The sequence below is a fragment of the Pelecanus crispus genome, chromosome 8 (genome assembly GCF_030463565.1).
Source record: "Pelecanus crispus isolate bPelCri1 chromosome 8, bPelCri1.pri, whole genome shotgun sequence".
In the NCBI taxonomy this organism is placed as follows: Eukaryota; Metazoa; Chordata; class Aves; order Pelecaniformes; family Pelecanidae; genus Pelecanus; species Pelecanus crispus.
In genome coordinates, this window is record NC_134650.1 from 18,462,793 (window position 1) to 18,485,776 (window position 22,984).

General features: G+C 35.9%; 1 protein-coding gene across 1 annotated transcript in view; it reads left to right on the top strand.

Annotated features, from left to right (window-relative positions):
* DOCK2 (dedicator of cytokinesis 2) overlaps positions 1-22,984 on the top strand; it is a 205,208-nt gene that overhangs the window by 46,048 nt on the left and 136,176 nt on the right. Inside the window, exons 24-25 of the mRNA XM_075715815.1 lie at positions 7,625-7,695; positions 8,369-8,475. Of these exons, the coding sequence (XP_075571930.1) occupies positions 7,625-7,695; positions 8,369-8,475 (178 nt within the window). The remainder of the gene's footprint in view (positions 1-7,624; positions 7,696-8,368; positions 8,476-22,984) is intronic.

Here is a 22,984-nt window from a genome sequence, read left to right on the forward strand (position 1 = left end):
GTTATTCTAACACTTTGGAATCGGACGTGTTCAGAAAACTAGAAAAGAAGGAGCTATTAAGATCATTAATGTCAAATAATTGGTATGTAGTTCTGTATTAAAATAGAAAACTATCAAAGCTTCCTATAAATTAGGCAGCAGAAGATTTTATTGGACAACTGCAATATTGATACTTCATTCATTCTTTATTATGAACTAATTTCCCTCCCCGCAGCCCCCATATTAAGTTTTGGGATGACAGTGATAGATGTTGTAGTAGTATAAAGTTAACTTTGCAGGGTAAGGGACAGGTGGATATTCAGAGATATTACAAACACACAGGACTCCATAGGTGTTTTACCTTGCATACCCAGAGAGGAAAGTTCACAGAGTCTATTGGAAAAATAGACAAATAATCAGAATATCAAAAGAGCTTTAAACCTGTCACATTTGAGACTATAATTGATATGAATTAAAGTGGAACATAGATTGGTACGATCAATTGAATAAGTTAAAATGGATTACACTCTGAAGATATCAGAGAAGAAAGTTTTAGGAGCCCTGAAGAAAGTTATAGTAATTGGGTTTCTCAGGATATTGAAACTTGAAATGAACTAGTTTGCAGAGCCTCAGAATATGAATTCTTAACTCAATTTCACCCTTGGTTGTCCAAATACCTATGAGGTTTAGCTTTAGAAGATTTAAACAATTATTTTGAAACCCAAAATGTCTGTTGGTCTCTGCTAATGATTTTTTTTTTTTTTTAAATTGGAACTCAGTGTTTTAGTCAGAAGCAATTTCCCAGTCATTTTTACTGATAGCAATCATACTCAGACTTGTGCAGAATATTAATTCAGTCAAGAAAAGATTATTTATAAAATTACATGTCATATGAAATAGCCTAGTCAGTGCCAGAAGCACTTTATTGTTTCAAATTAACTTTATCTTCTGCGTGATATCTTACTTCCTAATCTGTTATATGCTGTATAAGTTTACAAAAAGTTAAAATTCTAGCTTTTCAATCTCTTGTTCTAAAGTTGGCTGAAGTGGATAGATGCTTTGATTTATTTTACTGCTTGAGCTTTGAAAAGGGTGGATATCTGGTTCTGTTTTGCAGTACTGTTTATATAAGCTTTGAACAGCTGAAGACTGAATTTTAATTTATTGTTGGTAAACTGGAAATTTATATGTAAATCCAAATTAGCTTTTTTTTTTTTTTTTTTTACTTCTGGAATTGGTGAAGTTACTTCTTCTGCTTAAAGGTACAGACAGAATGGTTCCTGACTTCAGCATCACATGAAGTCATTTTACTACAATTAGGATTACAATTTCAATATCCTGACTTTGCTGATGTAAAGCACTTCCTGATGTTTGAAAGCAACCATATGAACTGGAGAGTGACCTGTTTTCAGGTCCTGGGATGTTACTTTGTAAAGAGATTGATTGCTCCTTGTAGGCAAGATTGGGAATGTTATAAATTCACTAGTAGGAGTATCAGTGTGGATGTGCAGGGTAAGGATTTCTCTTTTTAAGAGACTTTTCACAGATTTCTTTTCTTGTAATTATTTAAAACAATGATTTCAGAACTTATGTTAACTTACTGGTGGTGGCACTGATCTTCCTAGATACTAGACTTAAACCTTTTTTTAATTTATTTTGGCAGGCATGACGTTACAGCTATGTTTCATGTATCAGTTGCTTTTCTGTAGCCATTGCTGATGAATTTTTGTCATTTTTAGAGGGAGTTTTTCCTGAAGTTTATACTTCTGAGGATAGACTTTTTAAAATCTGGAAACCTGGAAATAAATTTCCAGAACCTGCAAATAGTTTGGTCAAGGGAGAGTCTGGGGGTGAGGGGGAGTATGGAGGTGTTAGTAACTTTTTTCCTTTCTCTTAGTTCTCAGGGAAAAAACATAATTTTCTGCAGATATGTTTTGTGTCTGTGTAGATCAGCTTGTATTTCTGGGGAATAAAATCTGATGAATTATTTTTAAATTTCAGATTATGTGTTTTTATAAGGTCATACTGTTGATGTCTGATTAGTAGTCTGTGCATGTGCCCTTTCATTGGCAAGCTTGTGCTCTCCACCTTAAATTACAAATCAAGCTTCTTTTCCAAAAACTGCTCTGTTGCCCAACTGACACATCACATTTGACCTACAGATGGTCTTGTCTGTTGCAAATGTCAGCTATACCCAGCTTGCTCTTGGGCACTGATTTTTAGAAAGTAGTACTCCCAATTCTATGCATGCTTTCAGAAACCTCTTATGACACATTCTTAAGGTCATGGAAACATAGGAATAAGAAATTGTCTGTGGCATTGACAAGTATGAAAATAATCTAATATGAAGATGCTACTTTTCTCCTGTCATTCTTTCCCACACATTTTTGACCCATCCATAGTGCTGCAGTAGATTTTAAGAACTTAAAACTGTACACAGATGCATAGATTACTTTGGGCAGAATAAGGCTAGAAAGGTACTGACAGTGATGCTTTGATTGCAGTGTACAATAGGGGATGGTATAGTAACTTGTTAAAGTTGCCTTGATAGCAAATAAAATTAGACTAAGAAACAGAGCATCGATGATTTCTTAGAATGTTCTTTTCATCTAATGGGTACTTGTATTTCATGAGTATGTATAATGTAATGTTGCAAAAGAGGGCAACTAAGAAAAAAAGCTTGGTCAGGAGTAAAGGTTAAAATAAATTTAACAGTATATTGTGTAAGTATGAAATAATTTCCTGCAATGCTGTGTGTTTATCTGTATCCCACTTAAAAAATTAGTCTCTAAGGTCTGAAGAATGTAGAACATCTTGTACTGCTTACTAGGAGACTTTTATGACTTCATTAAGGGCAGTGCTCAATTGTGTCCATAGTGCATCATTTGAAGCAATTATTGCAAATGAAATTTGGGAGTTTAAAGCAATGCAGGTGATATACTTGTTATTGTACTTCAGTCGGTACTACAAATCTGCAGAGAAACAGTAGCTATAGCCTTCCCATTTCCCTCCTCATCAAATTGCAGAATAGGGAATATGTGGGCAGGCAGTCAGCACAATAGACCAAGTGTCAGTGGAGTACTGCTTGAAATATTTTGTGGCCACTGGTGGCCCTATCCTTTATCAAACATCTTTCACAGTAACTGTGATTTGGTGTAAAATGAAATTCAGATGCTGCTATTGTACAGTATCTTCATATAGTATTTGTTGCCTTAAAAGCAAGGAACAACACATTGCTGAAGTAAAACTGGGGCTAGAACGAGTTTCTAGGCCACCACAGCTATCTGTGTGGGTGTTTTAAATGGCCCCAGTTTTTCAGTCTTGTGTTTTAAAAAAAAATAAAATAACTTTTTCCCCAACCTATTTCAAGGAGCTAATAATGGCTAGGGTCAGTAGAAGATACAGTCTTTTTGTTGAAGTGGCAACAGCTTTTAAACACTCCTTTGACCTTCCCAGGATTGTGTATGAACATGGGGATGAGATCTGCAGAGGAATGACTTTATCTGAAGGCATCTTAAGCCAGCATTGAGCCAGTTTGAAATTCTGTATACACTCTTGTTGCAGACTAAATCCTTTCTTTTGGAATCAAGACCTGAACAGTTATCATTTAAAAAAAAAAAAAAAAAAAAAAGAAAAGAAAAACAAAGCAAGCTGGCTGCTACAGGCTGCTATTTATAAAAATAAAATGATAGCTTTATGGCGTTTAAAAGGTCTAAATGATAGCCAAAGCAAGCTGTGCTCTGAGTGTCTTTACTCTAACCTCCCTACCCCCAAAAAGAAGAGACTAAATTTTTAGCAAGGAGTTTGCTGTGTAGAGATACAGAGATGCATTAAGTCTAGATAGGTGTCATTCTAAGCCTCTTCCTGAGTGGCTGTTGTATCTTTGTTGAAAGTTTCAGTATGGAAGCACTGTGATGTTGATAGCTATTGAGGAAACAGTAGACAGCTTCTCATTTAGTGACAAAACCAAAAGCTTGTCAAACCATCAGCACATTAAAATTTCAAATTGGTAACTGGAAAGAAAAATACTTCTTCCTTGGTCTTTGTCATTTCAACTCTATATGCATACTAACATTCTCCCACTGCTGATTGCAGTTTTGATGTGCTTCTCACTTTCCTGTTGGCCTTGCCATGTTCCTCACACTTCCCCTCACTAGATAGCAATACTTGAGTAGGCTTTACTTTTATGTTGTATGCCTTAATGCACCTATCATAACTGTTGTCTTATATAATTTGTGTACATAAATTTATTATCTTGAACAAGCTGAAATATTGATGCTTTGGGGTGACGAGTGTGTACTTCTAATTTTTAACTTGTTCATTTGTGATACCCATTCATAAAGTTTTTGTTTAGACTAATCTTTGTATGATAGCTCAAATGATTCTCCTGTTATTTGAAAGCAAGTTATAAAATCTCAGGAAATGCAAATTCTAATAGTTTTGTAGATGTTTATCATGTTTTGTGACTGAGATTCAGTGACTTGTTGGCTGCATGCAATGTGGTTCTGATAGATATCTGTACACTGAGTTAGAATTCACAGCACAGGAGCCCAAAATTAGATACTATTTCTGGTCTGATATAATTTCAGTGTTGCTTACCCTTTTTTTTTTTTTTTTTTTCAGTTAGGAAAGGGATGAAAGTGGTACAAGAAATTACAATTGGTCTGTTTTAAAAAGGTAGCAGGAATATGGTAGTATGATTTCTTACCCTGTTTATTCCATTTTATAAAAATCCAGACTAGTGTGGCTTTGCATCATATGGAGCACGCAGTTGATGTAGCGTTCCCATGGAATATCAGCACTGTTTTCCAGTTCCTGTTTTATGATTCAGTTACAGCTCTTCGTAGGGCTTCTGCTGTTGAGAGAAATGGTCCTATGAGTTTTGGTGGACTCCAGGCTGTTCTCTAGACTTTTTTTTTTGTGTAAGTTTATGTAGGGCGAAGACTTGGGTCTTATGATCCAAGGCTTTTGGGACTTTACTTGCAAACTTCCTCTTGAGTTTCTTCTACAGGAGAAAATCAGATTAGTGGTTAAAATAGGAGTAGTATTGAGCCCGATTCAAGTGACAGGAGCATCTCTTGTGACATACAGCCATGCATGTTTATTAGCAAGATGTAGGTTTTTGCCCTATCATGCTAAAATCACTGACTTCTGCTGTTTCTTCATATAAACTATTAAATCACTTTACAGCAATATTTTCTGAAACCTGGTATGAGAGATGCAACCTGATTTTGTAGTATTATTTTGAAAGCATGAAACTGTGAAACCTGAAGAGTTTTCACTTAAAAACAATGCTAGGTGTGTGTCTAGGCAAGCATAAGTATTCAAGAACTTACCTAAATGAGTTCAGTGTAGAACACTTTCTGGTAATTTCTGGAATTAGTAGATTACTCTAGGTTTAAATAATTTGTTTTACCTTATTGTAACTTAAATTACCTTATGCTGAATTTAAGAGATGTAAGTAGTCAATAATTGTGTTCCATTGGTTCCAGGTTTACAGTCTTTTTAGACTTCCTGTGATGAGTAGTAGTTCATAATTAAAAATCACATTTGCTTGTAGTTAACTCAGTTTATCCCTTATTATCATTTAAAATATGTACAGACTTCAGGGGCTAGTGGAAACGTACTTCTGTTTGGGCTTTTTTAAATTCATTTGGGTTTTGTGCTTTGCCAGTGTAAAACAGAAAGTGATCTTTATGGTTTTGTTACAGTCCCTATAAACAAATGACGTAAAGCAAGAGTTACTCCTATTTTCAAGGTAGGCAGTAAACTCCACTATTCTGAGTGAAAAGAAATTGTGCAATTTCAGCATGCATTTATTGGATAACGTGTTCAGTCAGTCCTGTAACATACACCATATTATCTTGAAGACAAGACAGTAAGTGTCTGTGTAATACATAGTTTTGTGATTTGTTCTAATTTTTTTACTGACCTAGGATGTATCACGGGTGGAACAGGCCTGTTATGAAAAATAGAGCTACATCAGTAATAGAGGACTTCACATTACTGTAACTTAGTTTTCAGCAAAATGTTAGTAGAAATTTACACTCTAAAATTGCACAATGAAGTAAAGCTGTTAATTACCTTTGTAATTCTTATAATCTGGACCAATAAGAGGTTAGTCAAAGTAAAACATTGTAAATCGATTCTCTTTACTATGATTGGTTTCATAGGAGCATGCAAACGTAATCAATATGATTATTTCTATTTTCTTTGGTTTTAAGTTCCTAACGGCAGCAAAGATTAACTATAGCTTTTTGCTAAGAGTTTTTGCACAATAAGTAAAAACTGATGCTGTGGTCAGATTTTTAGATAGGCAAAAATGTTTTTGGCAAGATGACCTTCTGGCCTTCATCTGAAATACGAACAGAGAAAACAGCTAATTTTTTTTAGATAAATAACTGTCTCTAGATGTTGGTTTTTTTGGCAGTCAGTGATTGCACAGCATCTTTACACATATTTGAACTTCCATGAAAAGGACCTACTCTAGGTGACCTATTGAAATACAAAGATGGAAGGGACTGATGTCCTGTTTCAGACCTGTATCACTGTGGCCAGGTTCTCTTTTTTGACAAATGATGTAGCACATTACCAAAAATATTTTTAAAAACACAGAGTCTGTTTTTGCTTGGAATTACAGCTCTCAGCCAAGAAGTATGGCATATCCTTTTGGATATGTAAAGTATTTGAGAAATACAAGCTTGTTAGTGGGAATGTAAGTCACAGGTTATTTTGTGAATGTAAAAATCATTGCAGGCAGGTCTTTTAGATAAAGCATAAGTAGAGAAACGAGTGAACAGTGGCCCAGCAAATGTTAAATATCTTTAACATTTTTGCTTTTTATTGCAAGATTTTTTTACTATGTTTGCTTTCAAAAGGTATTATAGAGGCCAAATACTTTCAACGTACAAAGGAACTTTATGACACAGAGTACTGCAAGTCAGTCTTTAAGGATGTTAGCCTTAAATGTTAGTGATGATTTTGAGCCTGAAAATTGCCTTCTTATGTATTCTTGTCCATGTAAGAATAGTAACGTGTGTCTGTTTCTTATCCTTGTCATCTTTTAAAGTTTGATTATTCCACTACACTGTCAAAATATACCCCAGAAATCAATAGGATAAGATAAACCATCAGATACCTTAGCTGCAGATGGGTGGTTATGGAGATGATGCTCCATTTCATCTGTTCCAGGAAGCATAGCTTTGGGGTGGATAGATGACTATTATCTGCCTCCTGCATGACACATTTCTGGGATGGAATCAATACAACGTATGATCGAAGAGCTCCTGCTTTGATCAGTGCTTGGTTTACATATTTGTATCATAAAGACAGTCTTAGTGGTCTACAAAGAGAATATAATCTATGAAGACAGTCTTAGCCCTTCCAGTGGTCTACAAAGAGAATATGATCCACTCGGTACTGTAAGTTCCTCTGCATATCCTCAGTATAAGAGCACTTGTGTGACTAGTACTCTATGGTGAAATTAATATTCAAATGTGATATAAAATTTCAGTCTGTGGAAAGCAGTCCAAATTTATCTGTGTTTGGTTTGTGCGCATGTGTTTCAGTGGTGTGCTCTGTGTTGTTTGTATGCTGTACGTGCAGATAAACATACAAAATTAACACAATCTATATGTCAATGCAGGTTGCTGCCTTGAAGTACATACCGTCTGTTCTTCATGATGTTGAAATGGTCTTTGACGCCAAGTTACTGAGGTGAGCTGCTTTTGAACATTTCGTAGATATATCACATGGTGTATATGATGTGATGCTGCTGTAAACAGTAAATTATTATTGATGAGTTTGAGTCAACAAAGCTATGCCAGTTTGTACCGATCAAGACAGCGGTGGAACTCTGGGCATATGTTTTTAACAGGGAGCTCTCATCCAACTTACATAATGACAGAATCCATTATGGAGGCCCAATACTTAAGCAGTGACTTGGTGATAAAATGAGCAAGTGGAACAGTCTATCTTTCCCCTCACCCCTTACTCTCTCCCTGCTTCCCACCCCCGAATAAGCACTATTCCAGAAAACAAAATCTGATTTTAGCAGTTTGAAATAAGTATCTATCTTTATTTATAGTCAGACACAGATAAATTGCTTCTACCACACACAAAAATATTTTTATTCAATTGAAAACATTTGAAAATAATAAACATTTGTAAACACGGCCAAAATCTAGTTCATCCTCATCTTGTTTCTCTTGAAAGTTTTCTTTCTAACCTGCTACTGATCTATTGTCAATGTTTGTGATACGGTAAATAAATCTAAGTCTTAAAAAGAAATATATGTTTAGAAATACATGATCTTTTGCTCTTTCTGTCTTTATTAACACATGATTAATTAATCTGTGTGGTATTTACGACACTTTTCCTTTACATGCAGCCAACTACTATATGAATTTTACACTTGCATTCCACCAGTGAAACTACAGAAGCAGAAAGTGCAGTCCATGAAGGAAATAGTACGCAGCAACCTTTTTAAAAAACAAGGTAAATACAAAATGCCTTTAAGGCTGAAAATAAATACGTGTGAAAATGTTGACTGACTTATGTTTTGTGCTATTCATGTTGAAATTGAGTAAAACTAATACTGAGAGAGTGTGAATGCCAGAAATCTGACCTCTGGAGAGGATTCACCTCTTTCTACAAGATGGCTGTTGTGCATTAGTGTGATTGCAAGCCTAGAACAAGGAACAGGTGGGTTTCAGAGGAACAGATTTGTGTGGTTTTTCCTATGATACAATGGTTAGAGGGATGGAGCTATATATATCCTTTCAACCCATTTGTAAGCTCTATAGTGAAATAAGAATATGAAGTGAAACCTTGTGAACACAACTTATGTTAGGTAAGGCCTCTGTCTGGGCAGAGGTAAAAAAGGCCAATTGTGCTGTAGTATAGCTCAGCTGTAATGCAGCATCTCCATTTACAGGAATTACGATGCTGCTTAACCTTTATCAGAACTTAGTGTCTTTCTCCACTCTCAGAACAGCAGTGATAAGTGGTACTGAAAGTAGTCTTTATCGGCTTTGTGCTGAGTTTTCATTCATATTGTCACAGAAAGGGAATTTTTGCTAAAGGAGGCCTAGCAGAGAAGCCCAGTTCTGCATGGTTGACTTGCATGATAACTGTTAAGTGTTCTGTCTCCTCTCTTGTGGACTGGATGGCTTGCTTCTCTCTCAGAATCTTACTGCTGTGTAGAAGACCTCCAGAAGTTTGAAAGGCAGACAAGCTACTTGCATGACCATTTTGTCAGTTTCTGACAATTTATAGGTAATGATTCTAGGAACTTGACAGTACAACAGTGGTGGCAAATAGTACTAAGTATGAGTAGAGAGAGAGAGGATTGCTTTGCTCATCTCATCCCTCTGTGTTGCCAGAAGAGTAATGCAGTTCTAACTAGCTAGGACAGATAAAAATTCAACTTTATTTTAAGACTTGAGTTGCATTGTATTAGGATGAAAATGTATATTATAAGCTATAACAATAATTAGCTGTGTCTGTTGTGTTTTGAGACCATAATAGATTTCCTGGACAAAATCAAGAAAATAACGTAGTTGGTTTTATTGTTTCAGTTAAATTAGATTGTGTTTTAACCTATATTTATGTTAATGATTTCATGGTCATCAGCAGTGATTTTTTTAAACTGTGTGTAAGACTCAAGGTTGCTTGGATCAGTGGAACTTAAGTAGCTATAGCTTGGGTATCTGCAGACACTGATCCAAGCTATTAAGAACAGACCCAACTAGTTGATTTTCAAACAGATCTAATTCCATATTCACTATTTTTTCTGGTAGTTTACTGTATTTCTATTTTATAAGTACGGTTTGATATATCATTGCATTACTGGTTGCTTTTACTGCTGCTGCTTCTAAGATCAGAAGTGCCAGTCTTAGTTTTATTCAGTCAGTTACCTTGACTGTGTTCAATACTGAGAAATGAAGTGTAAGCTATAATTTTTTTTGGTGTATGTGTGTATTAATAATGATCTTCTGTGCAACCTGTAGGTAGAGAAGAGACCAGCATAAACTTTGAAATTATCAAAGTTTTGGTTCATCTCCAGTAAACCCACTGCTTTGCTCTCTGCAAGAATAGCTTAAAGCAGCTGGGTAATTCTAGTTCTAATGGTACGAAGGATATTACCTCTTTTAATCTGCCTTTTGCTAACTTCTGTGCTTTTAGTGTGATATGTTAGTCTCTCGTCAAATGCTATATTTCTGGAAGAAAAACAACATTTTATCATTCTGTCTCAGAATTTTAGAAGGCAGAGAATAAGAGCAGGCACTGCTGTGGAATAACAATGGTTGGATAATTTTTCTTTAAAGAAACTTGTCTCATTGAAATGTGTTTGTTATTGGCTTATAGATCAGGAGTGTTGGTCAGGACAACAGATCCCACGCTCGCGTAATGAAGAATAAAGCCCTAATAAAGATCCAGAACGAAAATAGTTGAGCATACAATAGACTTTGTGTTCTTCACAGTTCTATTAACTTGCATCTTACGCCTTTCAGTGTACATCCCAGTGCTTCTTTCTTCTATATCAATGTACGCTCCCGAGGAGAAAAGAGTGGGTTTTTGGATTCCAAAGAAGCTACCATTATAGCCTGCTTTGTGTGGTTCTCATTTCATATGTTTAACAAGCATTTGTTTTAGCTACAGTCTGTTTATGCAAAGTGTAAAGCTTTTATTGCTTACAGATAAATAATAACAATAGATTGCTGTTTCCTTGGCAATGCAGCTTGTCTGATGTCTTGAAATATGTAGCTGGTATATCATGGAAAATACCTCAGAATATGTTGTGAATTATAAAAAGGGTATATGTTTTCTGTTTCTATATTTTTAATGCAATAATGAATAAGAAATTTTGCTAAGAGGATTTCTAATTCTGAGAAGCTTTTATAAAAAACAATAAATGGTGCTTTTTGTATACTGCTGACCAGTACATTTTAATTTTTCCCAGACAGGTAGGTAGTGGATTAATCTAGTCTTAAATTTATAAATTAAAAAGATAAATTATGTCCAAAACCTCCCTGTGCTATTTTTTTTGCTAACATGAGGCACTTGACAGCAGAACCAAGCAGGTAAGACCATAAAGGCAGCATATAATACTTAACCATTTGCCAGCCTAGCTGCTTTACATTGGATCCTGTATGTCTGAATGGGTCATTGTGATCCAAACTTGTACTGGTAATTGACAGTTAAAGTGTATGCATTTGATAATATGTACAAATTAACAGCTTGTTTATATGCTTATGGTGATTACACATGCAAGATCTACCCTAAAATGTTTTTACTGTAGTACTTGGTATATAATTATATAATAATACTTAGATGCTGTTGTTTTTAGAGGAGCCTGGGGAAAGAGACTGATCTTTTTTTAATTATTAGTTTAAAATAAGAGATGGTCCTCTGAAGAAGCAGTTGCCCAAAGTAGAGAAATCAAGTGGATGTCATTTTAAAATAAGGCTAAAACATGCCCAGTTTGTTTTAGCTTTATCATGACATACTGTTTTAGCAATATCATGACTTATGAACCAGACGATATTCTTGCTAACTAGAGAATATTAATTTAAAAATTTTGTTCTTCAGTATTTTAATGAAGTGACAGAATAAAACTGCCTTTTGCTGTTGTTGTAGAGTTTAAAATTTATACATACCTGAACTTGACAATTTCCCTTCTTTTTTTTTTTTTTTTTTTTTCTTGGGGGGTGGGGAAGGGGGCAGGCATGCCTTTTCACCATCCTCAGTGCAACCAGTCAGGGTCAAATTGACTCTTGCAAGTGTATTTTCTTTTTCATGAGACCATTCCATGGTGAAGTTGTCATTCTTCTGACAGTATGGCCAGCTAATAATGTTACTGTTGCCTCAGTGGTGTTACCCAAGTGTCTGTTAGGGCATTTAATCATAGAGTTTCTCTTCTGGGTGATGATTTTTGTAACTTTCCTTTCACCCAACTGGCCCTTACATTGCTAATGGCAGAAAATCAGCCTTGGGATAATCACAGGGTGATTTATATAACTGATATTTTATGTTTATTTGCGTTTATGTTTTGTTTTCATATTGCTTGAGTTTAACCTTCAAGGGGAAAGCCCACAACATGTTTTAAGTGCAGGCACTGAAGAATGTGAGAAGACCAATACACAATTAAGTACCTCTGATATTTTAGTAGTATGAAAAAGTTTCTGTACTGTGCTATTGTGATATTGTGCACAGTAAATAGCAAACAAATCCTTTTGTACAGTGCCGTGGTTTAAAATGGGAAATTCCAAAGATGCTTGTATTACTGTACAATTGATTCTAAAAGTAATCAGGTAGAGAACCAACTTTGTTTGCAGGATGTAGAAAATGCCTGATTCATTACTCCAAGCAATGGGGTGGAAGGTAATTTACAAGAATGCAAGCATATGTAGTGTATCACAAAACAGGATGCAGCATGATAATTGAGGTAAGATTGCCAACAGTATCATTAACTAAAGTTCACATTTATCTAGAACAGGTACTATTTTTTTTCTGCCATGAAAGATATGGAATATATTTAACTACATTGCTAATTACAGTGAAGTCTATTAATATGCATGTGTTTCAGATTATCCATTTCTCATCCTGGCTTTAGTACCTAGTCTCTTTCCATGTAGTTCATTTCAGTTCATTTACTTCCATTCCCAATGGTGTTGTCTTTATAAATTCATTGGATTTCATGTATTGGTATTTCTTTTCCTTTACCGGTTGATGTTCACGGCATTTTCTAAGGAAGTAGAATTCTGAAAACATGAAAATGTGTTTTCAAAAAATAAAAGCCAGTGAAATTTGTTTTTATGTAATAAATTACACATGAACCTGAAGTTGGAAGCCTTGAGGTTAAGCTGAATTTATTGGTATGTATTCCCAGACATTCAAAAGTTTTCACTGTAGTCTGTCCTGGAATAGAGTGGTTTTGGCAGATAGGATGCCTGGTTCTGTTGACTGCTACTGTAATCGATCTTCAGAAGCCTCACAGTGCTACAGCATTTTTACAAGCCCTTAAATTAAATTGACAGGTGGTTTTTTTTTTTTTTGGTCGAGGCATCGATTTCTTGTTCACACTCTGTAAATATAATACACCTTAGAGGGACTATGGTGGTTCAGATGTTTGAGTGGCTGAATGTAGGAAGACTGGTGCTTTCAACTTCTTGTTCACTCTCACTACAATGTTTAGGAACATTCTTACAGGATGTGTGAGCACATGCGCAGACATTTATCCAGTTTTGTCTTCAGACAATATTATGTCGTTCTTGATCAGAGGACAAGAAATCTTCTTAAACTTAATTTTTGACACTTTCCTTTTAGATCACTTGATAATTCATTATTTAAAAATATCAGAGTGAAAGAAATGGTTGTCTTGTCCTGTATAAGCACCCATAATGGGATTTCAAAGTCTCATTTATGATGTAAGAAACTGTCTGCTGTCATATATCTTTCCCTTTCTATACTGAGATGTAATGGATTGTTCTTTCCCTCTTGTGAAATTATCTATTGGACCTGCCAAAGAAAAGTTTTGTTAGAATTGCTTCATTTCTATGTAAAGCTACTTTTGATGCACCGGGTTTTTTTGGGTTTTTTTTGTTTTTTTTTTTTTTTTTTAGGAAACCTATTGCTAAAATTCCCTGAGCATATCTCTTTTTTTGAGAGATAGCCAGACTAAAACATAGCTGTTTACAAATTACATGCAATTTTTATTGCTGTTAGTGTGTCTGAGGCTATGGTGTTTGGAGCTAGATTTTTATTCTAAGCTGACCATGGAATATTCACTGACATTATGTTGAAATTTGTAAATCAGCCTTGGAAGAATTGTTTTTTATTGGTGTTAAATGAATATAAAATGCTTGAACATACAATAAAATGTGTATGTATTCCCACTGCTGCTTTTGACTTTGTATTCTCTAGAGGTCCACTCCTGATTAGGAGTTTGTGCTGTAGCAGAACACTGTGAGATCTGCTCTAAAGAATATAAAGTCTAAGTAGGTCACACAGATGGTCACTGGCAGGGGTGGGAATAGAGTTTCAGTCTCTTGGCTCAAGATCCAGGTCCTCTGCTCACTGTGGCTGTAGACATAGCTACTGCATGTTCAGCATATGCAAACCACTTGCTGATTTTGGAAGAACAGCAGCAAGAGACATATGTTAGCAGTAGGGGTTAATTTGCCAGATGCCAGAAGAAATGCTGAGACTATAGTAATTTTTTTTTTCCTAACTGAAGAACTTCTTCAATTGTACTGTTGTAACAAGATAGGTGCTTGCACACACCCATAATTAGACTGGTTTCCTAACATTCATGTGTACATTATTGAGTTTTACCTGTGAAATAGTCTGATCCTTTCATTTCGCTGCTTGAAAAGTATTGGTAGTTCATGTGTTGGTGATCTTGAAAAGCAAAGATTCAAGTCAGATTTGAGATCTGTTCCTTAAGTAATGCACATATAAATGTGTCCTAAACTTTTGAGGTGCAACTGAGGAAAACTGTCAATAGGTCGGTCTTGTGCTATGAATATAGTGTGTGTGTTGTTATATACAGGTTGAACTATGGCATCTTTTCAGTTAGATTACATTCTTAAATACTGTAACATTAATTTCAAGTAGAAACCAGTAAAATAAATAGGTGAACTGTAATATAGCATGTGCAGATGGGTTTGGTAATGTTATGTTTTTGTACAGTAGAGCCTCAGCAATCTAAGATTGTCCTGCTAGACTCTTTAATGAACTTTCCTGTCTGGAAAAAAAAAAGGAAGATAATCACTTGTACTTTCATGTTCTTTGGAATTCTTCTTTCTAAAGGTTTGAATTTGTTATGTGGGCTATGATCTGTCAGGAAATGCAAGTTTATGTTGTAGAATGCCTACGTTTCACAAGGAATATAACAGTTGATTTTTCTTTTTTTCTTTTCTTTTAAAGATCCATCTGTAAGTCCATGTTGTGATTTCAGATACATGCAAGTCAGGGTCAACTAAGAAAAATTTTAGAGTTAAAATGGTAGTGTATAATCAGCATCAAGTCTGTGTTCTCTTGTCTATGTAATCCAATTAAAGATTTAGAAAAAAGTGTGTTATTTTTAGCTTCAGGACTGTTAAGAAAAAAGTAGAAAAAAAAGTAGAAGGAACACTAGTAATTTCTAATTAAGCATCTTTAAGTTTAATTGTTATTACTGGAACTGAGTTATAGATTTTAACTATTCTTATAATCTTAGGTGGTATTCCTACTGATACAAGTTCTTAAGCCAAAGTTTTGTTTTTCATTTTCTGTGGTAGGTTTCCTGACTATTTTCAACACAACTTCTCAACATTTTAAAATGTTTGAATGTAGGAGATTAATGCATTTTATTCTCCCATTTTTAGCTACTGGGAAAAAATTGAAAATACTCACTCTTCATAAGTTCCTTTAAAATGGTTCTCTGTTGAAACACAAAATCTTTCCTGTGGATTAATTCTTGAATTTTGTACTTAGCTTTGAAAAGATTCATTTAAGAAAGACACTCTGAGAGTAGGGTGGTTTTTTTTTCCTTCCTCCTTTTGTAATATACAGTAGTGTTTTTAGGGGTACGATACCCTTAAGACATCATTTCAAATCCTGTATTCATTTTTTGCCAGTTCTATTCCTGCAATATTTTGATATGGATAAGGATGGCATATGCATACCTGTAGGTATTTATCTGCATACATTTGTGCTGAAGACATGTAGATTAAAGCCATTACTTTCTTCTGTTTATGGAGGAGTAGGTGACATGCTTGATATTGCTATTGGTAAGTTTTTGTTAGACTTGATCCATTATGGCAGGTTTTTTAGTTATATTTTTATAAAAATCTTCATACATGGAGGGAAATCTAAATCAAGTTAGGTGAACTAGTTTTAACACTTAATTTCTAAATGTATGTGTAAAAACTCTGTGTTTACAGCTGCTTCAAGTAGAAAAGAGAGAACAAAGACATATTACAGAAGTTGATATGAAGCTGTTACTTAAGCAAAATGTTGTGTGTCAATTAATTAATTAATTAATTTAATTAATTTTGGAAACATGCGAGTTGAAATTCATCAATATTCCATAATCCAAACACAAGACAAACTTTTAAATCTGCCAGTGAGGATATGCTGATAAGCATTTGTGGCAGGCTGGCAGACTATAACAATTGCAAGCTGGAAAAGGCACTGAACACTTCAAGTGTTGTTTTGGCTACAGCAATGATAGTGTTAGATGTTGCTCTGGCTGCCTTTGAATATATGGTGTTACTCAGCTTCTGTGAGGAGTGGAGAAACTTTAACACATGCCTTGAAGTTGGGAAGTGGATGTATTCTGCAGTATTATGCTTGGTCACAGTGGAGTGCTGTGACCATTAACGTTGTACCTGTTCTGTATGTAAACTTACTTGCTGACACTTGCTTTGCATGGTCAGCAACAGTGTTGTGTGCTGGCTTCACAGGATCAATCACTGTGTTTCTCCTTCCTATGTTAGTACTAGATTCCAGGAGACAAAAAGAATTTGCATCTTACAGTGCTGTCAGTCTGTATGTGACCTATAGCATCGCCCCTTTCTGTGGCTCTTACCTAAACTGTGAAATCTGAATTTAGATTTAGCAATGAATAAAATATATATGAATTTAAATTACTTAATTTTGGGCTCCCTACAAAGAGTTAAATGGCAAATAATGAAGAGGGAAGGCTTTGTGTCTGCAGTTGTGAACAGATGTCCTTTGTGAAGAAGCATGGCACTTTAATTGAGCACTGACTGCTATCAGTAGTCTCTCCTTGTTGAAAGAATGTTGTTCACTGATTTTATTTTTAAGGCTTTGCTCTAAATCTGTATTCAGATGACACCTATGTCCTTATTAAATTGGCAAGCCAGTTTTTAAATGGGCATGAAGCCATCCTAACAGATGGATATGACTACAGGCTTGCCAAGGAATCAAGAGTAGTGTTTCCTAAGGGAGACAAAAGTGGTGTTAAATCTTTATTACCATTTTGGCTGCACATATGAGGCAGTCAGGAATGAAGCCCATCTGTGATTTTTGCTGAAGGATACCCAAATGTCTTTTTTAATGGCATTATTGCATTAATGACTTACAGTTTGATTTTCACTTACCTGGTACAGAAGAAATCATTAGATATCTTCTGAAGGAGAATAAGGTGAATAAAGAGGTTAAACCCCGCCCACCCCCACCCCCCCCAACCTAAAACTGACAACATGTAACTGTACCAGAATGAATCTACTTGTCCTTAATCAGGAAGATGTTACCAGGGAACTTCTGTCTGAGAAGTGTGTTGGAATTTGGGGTTGATAAATATGTGGAACAATATGTCTTTTGACAGACCCTGATGAAATAAATGCAAGATGCTCAAACTGTATGTTGATGTTTTATGTGTTCAAATACAGTTTGGGGCAGCACATGTTTTATTCTGGTTTCTAGGAAAAAAAGCCAATCAGAACAGTTGTTTTTTCATGGCTTTGAAAATTAAGAAAGAGTATATCTGTCTTTGCTGGCAATCTTATCACATCATTTATCAAGCAAAAAAAGCATCTAGTACTTAAATGGGCATCTGCTTCCCACCCCCCCCACACCCCATGTCTCCGCTCCCATCTGTCTTGAGCTTTCTTGGGGTGGGAGGGGAGATGTATTTATGTGGATTGCTTAATCATAGAATCGTTTAGGTTGGAAAAGACCCTTAAGATTGAATCCAGCTGTAAACCTAGCACTGCCAAGTCCACCACTAAACCATGTCTCTAAGCACCATGTCTACACATCTTTTAAATACCTCCAGGGATGGTGACTCAACCACTTCCCTGGGCAGCCTGTTCCAATGCTTGATAACCCCTGAGGCTGCTTCTTGTTGTCATATCAGTTGCTGCTTGGCAGAAGAGACTGACACCCACCTTGCTACAACCTCCTTTCAGGTAGTTGTAGAGTGATAAGGGTCCCCCCTGAGCCTCCTTTTCTCCAGGCTAAACAACCCCAGTTCCCTCAGCCACTCCTCATAAGACTTGTGCTCTAGACCCTTCACCAGCTTTGTTGCCCTTCTTTGGACATGCTTCAGCACCTCAGTGTCTGTCTTGTAGTGAGGGGCCCAAAACTGGACACAGTATTCCAGGTGCGGCCTCACCAGTGCCAAGGACATTCACTTCCCTGCTCCTGCTGGCCACACTATTTCTGATACAAGCCAGGAGGCTGTTGGCCTTCTTGTCTGCCTTGGCACACTGCCCGCTCATATTCAGCTGGCTGTCGACCAATGCCCCGAGGTCCTTTTCCGCTAGGCAGCTTTCCAGCCACTCTCCCCCAAGCCTGTAGTGTTGCATTGGGTGATGGTGACCCAAGTGCAGGACCTGGCACTTAATCTTGTTGAACCTCATACAATTGGCCTCAGCCAATTGATCCAGCCTGTCCAGATCCCTCTGTAGAGCCTTCCTACCCTCAAGCAGATGAACACTCCCACCCAACTTGGTGTCATCTGCAAACTTATTGAGGGTGCCCTCCGTAATGAGTCCAGATCATCAAATACTACAACAGAAAATTTTACTTCGGCTATTTCTTTTCTTGATGACTCTCTTCCATGATTTTCTTAGGTTTTTTTCTCCTTTTTCCTAACCAACGAGTTGTTGATGCTCAAATGAGCGCTTTGCTCGTTTTACTTTCTTAACTTGTGCAATGATACCTTAATATTATAATCTGGAATTTATATGCCCATTCAACAACCTATTCTTTGTCCCAAGATAATAAGGGGATTTCTTATTTTGTATAATGTTCTAGTGAAATGGTTTTAACAGGTTTTTTTAAAGATGAGAAGTCATGACTACAGTTTTATGTTAATACTAGTCCTGCTGCAGGCTCAGGCTGAGACGAGGGCTTGTCTGCTACAAAAGCTAGTTATTTTCAGTTACTTTGATTGTATGCATTCATCGGAACATCTTGGAATTGCATCCTCATATGGGATGACTTCAACTGGAAGGGATCTTATAAAATCTAATTCACTTTCCTTTTCTAAGACTATTGCTTTTTGTTTAAGAATAAGGTCCTAGAACTACATTATGTGAGTTGTTTACTACACAGAAAATGAAGTAATTCTCCTGTATTGCCTTAACTAACAAGCTGAGTTTATCTAGCAGCCAGTCACAAAACACAGGTATATAGCCTTAATCTAAACCAAAATAATTAATACAAAAAAACCAATTTGCTTATAAAAATATATTGAACAATTTTTCCATTAATTACAATTGCAGGGTTTTTTTTTTTAAAAAAAAAAGCAAATAATTGATCAGCTGCATGTGTTAAGTCCTTTTAATAGATTCTGTATGTATCAAATATGGATCAAATTTTAATTTATAATGCAAAGTACAACTGGGAGTAATGAAGTTTGCAGAGTAATTAGCTCTTAAAACTGGAGGAAATCAATTGTACCTTCTGCCTCAGCTGTCCTCTCAGTACGATAGGAAAATCTTGTCTATGCAAGAAGCCCTGCTTTCTTAATGTTTAAGAAGTATGGAATGGCTTTATGCAGAAGAATTATGTCAAAGACTTATTTCTTTTACCAAAATACATGTGTGTGTGCTTTTTAAATGAATTATAGACAACAGTGGGCATTTTGCATTCTGGTAGGAAAGGTTTTAAATGGCCTCTGAAACCCTGGTATGGAGGAGTTTTAAATTCAATGAAGTTTACTTTCATTGCTCTTTAAGGTGTCCAATGCAACTAGTAACTTGTGAGCTCCTCCACGCTTCCCGATTATTGGTCAAATGGATATCACTGGTATGTGAAGTCAGATGTAATTTAGTGATTAATATACACATAATACCTACCTTGAAGTTTTAACTTTTTTTTCTATATGAGTACTTAAAAGGTACTTCAGCTAAAATACACGATTCCCCTTGATCAGTGACTTTGTTCTGTCTAGTCTCTTCTTTACTTTTGAAATAAAGCTCATTAACTATAGGTTTTTATTATGATTTATGATGCAGTTGCTTGCTGTAACTTTAAAAACTACCCAAAGAGAATTTTTATATTTGCTAGCTGTCAGACATTTCAAGGGAGATCTTAATGGCTTAAAAATTGAGCTGGATGTTATTTTGGAGGAGTGGGGGCAGTAAGTGTGTTTATCCTGGCAGATGTGAAACTGGTGTGTGCATGTAACATTCCATCCTCTTTGTGAGTGCTGAAAAGTGGCTGAGATGTCATGTAATTTGATATGACTTTGAACTTTGTTATGAACGGGCCTGTTAGCGTAGCAGTCTCTACTGTTTTTTTTTAAGTGGAAATGTTTTAAAGCACTATTTTTAAGAATGGTAGTTTTGAGAAAAGTTGCCAGCTAAATTTCTTACATGCTGTTGATTTGGAATCTGTATTTCTATGACGTGATTGCAGATTAGTTAAAGATTGATGGGTTTGTCTAAATATGTCCATTTTCATGTTGTATTAATTGTACCTGTTAGTGTGTTTATTGCAGAATGTTAGAGTAATAGTTATGCATCCTTACAAAAAGTAGAGTTTAGAGCAGAGAAATTATGACACAAAATGTTGCAATGTGTAGATGTAGATATAACAGCAGACAGGTATGTACAGTGATACTGTATGCAGATGAGCTTTATTGCCTATCATTTGGCTTAGTGTATTGGATCCACAATGCTATAGGAAAGATGGGGGGTTTAGCTTCTGATGAATCAGTCCTTCAGCATATCTTGCATGCAGTTAGAGAATCTGAAAAGGAAGACGGGATTGAGGCAGAGTGGGCATCAGAAAAGATAAATTTAATTTTTTATGTCCCTGAGTGCTTGCAGCATCTGTATTTTCATACAGGTTAAACATATGTGAAGCAATCTTTTTTTGCCTGTCTACATGCTGTGTATGTACTATGGACAGATGCTGTGCAAGTGCTATGGACTGAATTGACAAGAAATAGGTTTCTCCCATCTGTCTTTAGAGTCATGATTTTGATGTTGTCTCTTCTGGTATAGGAAACCTTAGATGTTTGAGTCTATGGATAAAAAAAAAAAAAGACAAGCTCTAAAAATGTCATGATTTGTATATATAGGAATAAATGTAGAGATGTATCTTTGTTCCTAACTTTCTGACAGTCTCCATTCATTCCAAAGATTCAAGACCTAGCAGCCTCCTGTAAATTTCTTGCTGTGTGCTGGCACTTACTTGTTATCAGCAGTCAGCTACTATCTTCTGTTTCTGAGGATTAGCAACTGGTCATTTGCAGTGTACCAAGCTACCACTACGCTACCATTAATTAGCAATTTTTGCAATAAAGGTTCATAAATAGTTCAAGTTGGAAGGAACCTGAGAATGTCTCTAGTCCAACCTCCCACTCAAAAAGCGGTCAGCTGTGAGGTCAGACTGGGTTGCTCTGAGCTTGTGCCAGTTGGGTCTTGAAAACCTCCAAGGACAGAGACTGGGCAACCTGTTCATTCCACTGCTTGACTGTCTTCATGAGGAAGAAGTTTTTTCTTATATCCAGTCTGAACTGCTTGCTTCAGTTGTGAGTCCATTTGTTTGGTGTTTCTTTGGTTTTTGGTTGGGTTTGGTTTTTTTTTTTTTTTTCCTGATCCACTTTAAAATCTGTTAAATGCATGCCATCTTTCAGTAACAGACTGGAAATCCACTGCAGTCCCATTTTAATTTCTGTTTTGCAACTTCATAAGCAAGTTCCTTGCACATATCTCGCTGAGGTGACATTCAGCTTCTATCTCAGCAGCATATGGACTGTATGGAGAAGTTAAAAGTCTGGCAAATAACTCTTTCAGCCCAACTCCACAGTGGGAATGAAACAACCATTGCTGTTTCAGAGGAGTGGGTGTCTATAGTAGTAGGTTTAGCAGGTGTTTACATGAATATGCTTATGGTCTTTTTCATAACCATCATGAAATAGAACTTGGTTAGCAATAAATGTTATGTCCAAAGGAAAAAATATCTTAAATATTTTTGGAGTGGTCAGAACCTTGACGAATGAATCCTGAATTGAGCATACTATGAACTGTTTCCCCCTGAATAACTCTAGACTGTTGAAGGACAGTTTCTACAGATAGCAATGAAAACAGAATTAAAGTTTGTTTTCTAGCTTTTTGAAAAGTAGGTAGGTAATAATCTAATTTACAATTTGTACTTATTGACTGAATATATAAACCCTTTTTTATTAAAAAAAATTACTATCACATTCCAGCAAGTTTTAAAGGTATTGCATATAACTTTTAACGTTGCTAATGATGTTTCTTTGGTTTAGTTTTAGGTCAATGAGCTAATGGCACTGCATTTGTTGCATTAATAACTAATTAGAAGTGGTTCATATGAGCAAATCAAGAAAGAATTTGCAAATTATCAAATTACATCTCAGTTCCAGAAAACTGTAATGTTTGATGTCTACAGCTGGTGACTATGAATCTATCAGTATTGATGACTTTTGGAGGGGAGTTTTTCTCTGTCTCCATGGTTACAAATCCACACTGAAGAGCTTTAGCAGTCTTAGTATGCCCTGCTAGTATGCTCTACTAAGTGCTTTGTAAGTGCAGCTATTTGGTTTCTGAATCAGACTAGTTGTCTATGGCCTGCATTAAGCGCAGGTAGCTTGTCTATGTGCAGACTTGGTCACATAAATTAACTGTAAGCTGTGTGAAATTCCTTTTGATCCTGCTCTGTGAACAGGTCTGGTGTTGATATGTGTTCTTTAACTGCTGTTTTACTAGTGAGTTTGTAATTTAGTCATTGAGTAAGATTTCTCTCACAGCTTGGAACAAGGGTTATAGAAAATCAGATAAATAGCTTTTTATTCATGTTGTGGCATTACCAAGAGTAGAGATACTTTCTGAGGCAAGAAATTATGCTGCCCCTTAGATGTGATTCAAAGCTTCTGGCTTTATATAGCTTGGGGCTGTTACTTGAAATAAGAGTGATCTGCATGGATAGCCTCTGTTACTTTGCAAAATTCAGAAATTTATAATCTACTTCCCATTCTTTTCCTGTCTTTTTCTTACCCTCCTGTCTTCCTGTG